General features: G+C 41.2%; 1 protein-coding gene across 1 annotated transcript in view; it reads left to right on the top strand.

Annotated features, from left to right (window-relative positions):
* Positions 1–8,308, top strand: part of lrfn5a (leucine rich repeat and fibronectin type III domain containing 5a) — a 25,778-nt gene extending 17,470 nt beyond the window's left edge. Inside the window, exons 7-8 of the mRNA XM_035673413.1 lie at positions 4,792–5,065; positions 6,317–8,308. Of these exons, the coding sequence (XP_035529306.1) occupies positions 4,792–5,065; positions 6,317–7,258 (1,216 nt within the window). The 3' untranslated portion in view covers positions 7,259–8,308. The remainder of the gene's footprint in view (positions 1–4,791; positions 5,066–6,316) is intronic.
* Positions 8,309–8,563: the final 255 nt, after the last annotated feature.

The following is an 8,563-nucleotide window of genomic DNA, read 5'->3' as shown; positions in this document are numbered from 1 at the left end:
ACAGTGACAGCCACTGGGAAGAAGAGGTGGCCATGGGAGGAGAAAATTACTGTAATGGAACTCACACACATGCATGTACCGTGTACACACACACACGCACCTATACTGCAGACACATATAGACATAGGTACACAAATGCATACTCATAGAGGAGCATGCACACACACACTTTCTCTTGTGTAATGAAAGTGTAATGAAACCCAGAAACACACAGGCACACACACAGGCGCCCTGGGCTGAGGGCTTGGCAGAGCAGAGTAGATAGATTAGTGTAATAGTCTCGGCCAAGGCAATCATCTGCCCACTGTAGGGCTTCAAATACTGGCAGCAAGATCCAGCTCAGACACAAAGAAATTAGCCACAATGAATGAGTCAGTTTGGATGAGTTCACAATGCTAACGGCTCACACAGTCAAGAAATAATCGTATGCAAGACAAAAGAGAAAATCCTCTCATTTGCATGAAAATGTACTTTTGTGAACTCAGCATGCAGCGGAACAGGGTCCAAATACGACAAACACATCGTCAATATCTTGATTGTTCCTTGTATCTATGAATTATAAATGATGACAGCTTGGCTTACATGTTGACAATGAGAACTAGCTATGTAATGTGAGTTTCATTGGCCGGACCGTCCGGTTGGATGGGTTTTGTTTAGAAACATTCTGGTGTTGGCTGAGTCCAGGAGAAGTCATGTAGCTAATGGTTTTTTGGAAGCAATGGTTTCTGAAGGTGTAGAAGAGAGACAATGTCATTTATTCATGTGGATACATGGCTAAGCAGCAAACAAAGCCTCAAGCAAAGTACATCATTTGTGCCCATTCATAGATTTTTAACCAAAACACATTTGTAATCTAATACAGTTGCAGCAGTTGGTGTTTAACTTGCCTGTTACTGTTACAAATCACAATTGTCTACTTTCACTATGAACATAACATACTAATCCAGAATGAACCTATCTACAGCCAGTGTTCAATTCTATATATGCAAATCACACAAGCTCAAACATGATATGTGTTGTTGATTATGTCAGTTTTATTCTAGGCATTAAGAGATGTGTAATATTTTAAAGCAGTACTGAAACATTTCCTCTAATATTCCTTTGATGATTTGTGTGATTTATGAGCAGGTGAGCCTGACTTGCCTATTTTTTTAATAAAATGAATCAATCATTTTTAAATAACATAATATTAAGGTAACTTATCATGACCATCCAAAAAAAGAAAATCACATACCTTCAAACTCTAGGACAGCAACGCAATGCTACTTCAGCACTCCATTACTTCATTACTCCAAGGTCCAAGGCTGGGAACTATCAGCATTCAGTGCCTCTGTTACCTTCTGCTATTCATTTTGCTTCATTATATTGTTCATGCCAGAGCTTAGGGATCCAAATAACACACATTTTCTTTTATCAGTTTGATCCACCATTACCTTCAGTTCAACATCCGTAAAACTGCACTTCGATGCTTCCACCATTTCTCCGCAAAACTTAGCTAAATGTTGATCCTTCATATGGAAATCAGGCAACTGGGGTGTGTTTCTAGCCATTTAAAGTACATTGTGGTAAAGATCATAAGGCTCATGCAGGTGCACACAATTTCAGGATGATTGAGATATATGAGGGAAAAACAGGTGGGAACAGATATCTGAGGTTTTATAATTCTGACAAAAAGACTGCGTATGCATGTTTCTTGTTTTGTGTTGAGTTTTATACATCTGACCCTCCATCTGTCATCATCTAAAATGACTGAAATTAGAGAGATTTGTACAGCATTCATTTTCATTTAGGTTCTTTTAGTTAAAGAAAAAATCGACCTGCCTGCGTGGCGCTAATGTTATTATAACAGAGGATATTTACCTTTGATGGTTTTATTCACCCTTACTTGAAACATTACTACATTTTACAAACATTACAACTAGCACTGTTGTCACCTTTCTTCATGGAATGAAGCCAATGGACCGGTTCTTCCTCTCTACCATAACTCCGTCTTGTTGCAAGTTTCCAGCAGCGCAGGCGCATTAGATTGACGTCATTGTGCAATCCACAAATATCGGAAAAACATACCACCATTGATCGGAAGGAATTGATCTACTTGGATGCACACACTTCTGATTGATCTGTCAATTTGGAACCGGTTCTAAACTGGAACCGGCTCTCCATCTCCAATCCCGTTGTGTCACCCATTTGTATGTTTTTGTATGTTTGGTAACACTTTATATAGTTTATTTAGTTGTTTAGAGTTGTTATTGTATGTTATATATGTTTTTATAGAGCATATGTGACAATTCATGAACATACTCAACCAAAACTTAACCACTGTGGTTATATCAGAAAAATGGCGTCATCTAATAAGCAGCTGAAATGCTGCAAATACTATGTTTAGTTTCATACCGTTTTGCATGATAACAACACAGAATACCATGTGTTTTAGAAAAAAGGGTTGGTTAGAAATTTTTTAAAAAAGCTTTTCATCTGGAATTTACTGTATGTCCCTTTAAAACTCTTCAGTTTTCTGTCCAAAGAGGAAACATTTCAATTTAGAGGCTATGTATCATTATTATTAAAAACAATAATATTAAGCCCCAGCAATACTAAAGCTGTGTCTGGTCTGTGTGTTATGGAGTTAATATTTATCTTATTCAGCCTACAGGTACTCACACTAAAGCTACATTAGCTTTAAAGAGGCTCACCTCTGTGTAAGAGTGTGTTTTGTCAGTTTTAAGTATGCTTATGGCACCCCTTATTTGTATGCACAGTCTACTTGTGTGTTAGTGGCTGAGGTCTTGCTCCCATACTGTCCAAAGCATTGAAGAATCAGAGGGTGGAAGCATTCAGGGTCAAGAAATGTTAAAAAAAAATCCTGTACATACATGTAAATGCATATCCCAGAGAAATACAGTATTAATGAGCCAGTAAACAGTGGTCTCTGTTTGCGAGCATGGCAGTGTGTTTAAGCCTGCAAGAAAAAGATAAACCCAGAATGTGCAGGCCACACAGAGTTCTAAAACAAACACATTATTTTACACAAAGATATTACAGTAATGCTGGCTAATGTGATACACAAACACACACACACACACACACAAATGAAGCCCAAGGCCACAGCAATAATAGGGAAATTAATCTCTGTGTGTGTATACAAATGTAGCTGCCTGTATCTGAGCTTGTAGGTGCCGGGGACACTCGCTCCGATCATTAACCTGCACACTTCAATGTCACTTTATGTGTCCCAACACAGAAATAATGGCATTGCAAGTATGTGTGTGTGTGTGTGTGGGACCAAGGTTCACCACCATAGTGATGAAAACATCAAGAGAAGCAAAGGGGAGAACACTCATGGTCAGCCAGCGTTCAGATGGTCCCATTAGTATTCATAGGGTCATATAGATGCTCACACACACACGCACACACTCTTACAGCCTTGTGCTGTTATTCCACTGAGGGCACACTAATGACCTACTGCTACATTCATTCCCCAGCTCTTAATACTAACCATTAAACCTTAACATGTCTCCTAACCTTCACTTAACTCGAACTCTAAACCAGATGCTTAACCTGGCCAAAATAGCCCTTTGCTCCTCTCAGTGCACATGAGGCCGCGAGCTGTGAACTAGCAGCCCTCCTTGGTTTTAATGAGGAATTTCATTAGCATTTTAATGAGGAAATCCAGGAAAGCTGACAAGCCCTTTAAGGGAAACTGAAGGACAAATGTGCAAATCCTGTAGTCAATGTGACAAATATCCAGTGAAGAATAACCAACTTCAAGTCAAAGTGGCAAAGTACCTTTGTATTTGTCTAAAAGCAAATCCGGATTGATTCACCCCGAGCTGAAAACCATGTCCCTTGTAGCCTCCACCCCTGCCTGGGTGGAACTTTGTTGCTAGTTAGCACCCTAAGGAAGGGCAACCAGAAACACCCGTGCAATAATAAATCATTTAATTGGTCTCCTGTCCTGCTGATGACTTTGGGGTTTTCGAGGATTCAGCACCCAGCTATACACAGTGGAGCTGAGTGCATTGATTCTTAATCATTTGTAATCTTGCGGCTGTGGCTCAGGAGGTGGAGCGTGTCGTCCACTAGTCAGAAGGTTGGTGGTTTGATCCCCAGCTCTTCCTGCTGCACGTCGACATGTCTGATGTCATGATACTGAACCCTATATTGCTCCTGATGCTGTGTGATGAGAGTTGTTTAAAGCAAATATAATCACTACATTTATATTAACAATGGATCACATGAATACTTGATTCTGAAAGGTGTCATGCAGTTCATGTCATGAAGTGTTTTTAGCATCTTTTAGCTCATTGTTTTGGTTGTACCACCAGCGCAAGAGTTCCACTGTATGCCACCTGCCCAGCACCAAACAGCAGACAGCTGGTAGCTGGTTAACAAACTGGCACATTTAGCATCTAAAGAGCCAGATAAGTTGCTCAGGAGCTGGTGGAGATCAAACCAGAGCTGGAAGGACGCTGATTATTGGAGTTCCATTCATCAGGAAGACAAAAATATGTTTCTAAATGAATGCTTATGTTGCTATGTTTCCTAACTGGGTGTGTAAATCTGAAAAATTTAACTGTTGCTAGAACCACTCCTCGTGTTAGACAATATAAATTACAACGGTTTAGCTTTTAAAAAAGCTGTTACATTGGTCCAAGTGGGAATCCAAACCCTAACCTTCCCATTGTACATTGCTCTTCCTCAACGTGCATCTACTCTGTTAATGCCCTCAACGATTTAACATTTGTATTTCTTTCCTCTCCCCTCCCTCTCTGACCCTCTCTTTTGCCACAGAATGATCCCCCCATCAAGCAAGAACTTCCTGGTCAACAACCTGGCCGCAGGGACCCAGTACGACCTCTGCGTGCTGGCCATCTACGATGATGTCATCACCTCGCTGACAGCCACACGTGTGGTCGGCTGTGTGCAGTTCACCACCGAGTCAGAGTACATGAGGTGTCATTTTATGCAGTCTCAGTTCCTCGGCGGGACTATGATCATCATCATCGGAGGGATAATAGTAGCCTCTGTGCTCGTTTTCATCATTATACTGATGATACGGTACAAGGTGGGTCTCTGTCTGTCTCGCTTAATCCACTCTGGCCAGATAGGAGAGAGAATAAGAGGAGAGAGCTTTTCATTATGTGGGTAGATTGGCATTACTCACGCGGTGGCTGTATGCTGGCCTGGTCTAATTCTGATGAGCTGACAACACTCACAAGACATTTTTGAAAATTTGAGTAACAGTATATCGCAGCATCCACCCATATCCCACTGATTCTGTATAGTTCTACATGATTATCACGTCTTATTGACCTTAGTATGGAAGCCCATTTCTGCCTGGAAAGAAAATCATAAAAGGTTTGGAATGATAAAAATAAACATAAAATGCAATTAATTCAATTTTTAAACAGAAAGTTGTTTTTAAGGGTTTTGGGGTTTTTGTTTTTGTTAGTTTTTTCATTTGATTTGCATATTGATAGCACAAGGCTCTCCATGTACTAAAGATGCCTAACTGGAATCAATGTCATACATACTGTTTCTTAACCACTGAGCTAAAGGGTCATCATTTTGACTTTACATAATTATTTTGACTTAATATTTATCCACTTTGATTCCTACATCATTTTGACTTGATGAGTAATTCATTTTTATCATTAAAATATTTCATCTTTTTGAGTTTACTTTCTTTACGTGAGTCAAATGTCCAGTTACCTCATGCCCCAGGTTAGGAATGCTCTAGCTGTTGTTATTTAAACATCTGTAAACTTTTATCATGAAAAGGCAGAGGAAGAAATATCTGGAATATCTGTTAATATCTGTTTCTATTCCAAACAAAACTGGCATGTAAGAAAAAAATATTTTTCAAATAAATTACTTTAATAAATATGTAAAATAACTGTCCACTCACTTACTGACTGTAATAGAAAATGTTCTCAAAAGTTATATTAAACAACCTATTATATGACAGAAACAAAGCTAATCATACCGACTCAAGACATAAGGTCGCTGCCTTCAAACATTTCACACTGCAGGATCTAGACTGAAATGGTTGAAGTTTATGATCATTTTGTATAATTTATATATTTAAATAGATTCTGTTTGCAGCTTATATTATTATTAATTTTCACGCTCTTTAAATTACCTACAATGGCATTTTAAGCTAAAGGTAATGTTTGAGCTCAACATACATACATACTGCATTGATTTATTTCATGATATGAAAAAATAATATTTTTTGCCAGTTTGCTCAGCCCTACATATTTCAGTGGGAAAGGAAGAAGCAACACCTCATTGCTTCCATCTGTTTTTTCCACAGGTGTGTAACCCTGGTGAGGGGGGTAAAGGTGTTTCGATGTCGATGACCAACGTTCACTCACAGACCAATGGGCAGCAGTCGCAGGGATGCACTGTGACTCCCAGCGCCTCCAAACACGGCTCAATCGGATTAGATGACCTCTCAGGAGGCTCAAAGAAAAGGAGCGGAGCAGGAGGAGGAGGCGGCAAGGATACGATGACTCAGTCGTCCGACTCTTCCTTGCCTGACTGCTCCACTGCTACGTCTGTTCTCAGCCAGCCTTGGGCAGCCAGAAGCCCAACAGCTGGAGGCGAGGAACAGGAGAAAGCAGGTGAAGAGAGAGCTGTCATCTCGTCACCCACCACCGCCACCGGTTCACTAAATAAGCCAAAGCGGAAGCCCGCTACGAGTAAGCCAGGCTCCGCTTGCTCCAACACCACGGCTACTACTGAAAATCTCCCCACCTCCACCCCTCGCCCTCCTTCCTCCTCCTCCTCCGCCGCCTCCTCTGCTCTCCTCCCCTCCTCCACCCCTCTGGAGAACCTCAACACCAACCGCAACAACTCCACCTCTCTCAACCAAACCCCTCCTCCCTACGCCCCCTCTCCTTTCTCCAGCCCTCTCGTCCCCCCGAGCCCCGTCCCCTCCATCCGATTCAGAGAGACGCCCATCCTACGTAGGGCTCCTCGGGCCTCCTCCTCCAACCCTGCCAAGTACCAGACTCTCCCTGTGGAGGAGGGAGGGAGGAGCAGGGCGAGGAGGAGGTACTCCCTCAGTGAAGGAGGCAGCTCAAAGACTCACTTGTCCCATCAGGGCGGAGGAGGAGGACCGCCCAAATTAGGGCGCATAATGCGGAACAAAAGGAGCCAATCAATGAGCGGGATGCTTCTACCGAAAGACGGTGACGGAGACTCGGACAAAGGGCGGTGTGATTCGGACTGGATCTTAGAAAGCACGGTTTGAACTGGAACGAGACAGCAACCAATAAACTTTGGTTTTTATTCATTATTGTCCATCCTTTGTGTGAGTGTGTGCCTGCAGTTATGTGTGTGTGTGTGTGTGTGTGTTAGTTTGAATTTGTTTAGAGGTGTGTGAGTGAAGGCTAACAAACAAAGGTGTGTTTGTGACATATGAAACAGTGCGTGTGTTGTGCGTTTTTGGTGTGTGTGTGTGTGTTCATGTCGGAACATTTTGTTTATAGATGTGTGAGTTGATGACCGTGTGTTTCTGGGTGAAAGCATGAGCATACTTTTTCTTTTTCAGCCTGTTATTTTTGTATCGTTTTCATATTTTTTTCTCCACAATTCTTTCTATTCAGTTTACAGTTTGTTTTTTCACTTTGACAGTTTCCTATCTGTCATTCGGCGGGTGGATAACTCGCGTTGTCTCGTAGCGTCCTTGAGTTGTCTCGTTGGTTCCACTTTATAGCACAAAAGAAAACAAGACAATGGGCTCGACACGTCATTTCCCGATTCACACTCACCTTATCTGAAAATACCACGAAAAGGGAATTATTACAGGAAAAAAAGAGGAATAAAAAAACAATCCAAGAACTGAAAAGCACACCATTCTTACGCTCACACGCCGACAGGAAGTGTTTGTCCATACCGTGGCAAGAGAACAGCAGTCGGTGCCTTCTTTTGCACTAACAGACCCTCTGACAGATGATATAACCGGATCTAGGACTCCACCACGCTCCACAACGAGGGATTAGGACGGAGGGGACGAACAAAGGAAGAGAGAGATTTCACACATAGCCTTTCTTACCTACTGAGGAGTACAGACGTTTCTTGACATGTAGACAGACACAAACTGAGACAAAAAGTAACAAACAGACGAAGACTTAACGTATCTCCTATGAAATTGATATTTTTTAAAGGGAAGAATTAAAAAAAAGAACATAAAAACCTTGTGAGCTTTTCACTGACATTGGTATACTACAGCCTGTGTTGGTCACAAGCTCCCGGAAAGCTTCTGTACAGAAAAAGACAACATGTACTGTGTTGTTATGTTGTGTAAAATAAAAAAGGGATAAAATGAAACCTGTAAATGTGAAAAGTGTGGTTTATGCACATTTATGTTGAAAATATACTTCTGAGGAAATGTTGAAAACTTGATCTTTGCATAGATGTGATTAAATTCTCCCAAAAAATTTACTTTTGTAAGTGCAGCCATCAGTTTCTACTGCTGCTTTCTACTAGGAAAGACAATATTTATGGGAGGTTATGAATACTTTTCATCGGCCTTCAGTGATTGTTGCAACAATTG

This window comes from Morone saxatilis, unplaced genomic scaffold, assembly GCF_004916995.1.
Source record: "Morone saxatilis isolate NCDOM2014 unplaced genomic scaffold, NCSU_SB_2.0 Contig3, whole genome shotgun sequence".
NCBI lineage: Eukaryota > Metazoa > Chordata > Actinopteri > Moronidae > Morone > Morone saxatilis.
Note: the sequence above shows the minus strand (reverse complement) of the source record. Positions and strands in the feature narration are given on the sequence as shown.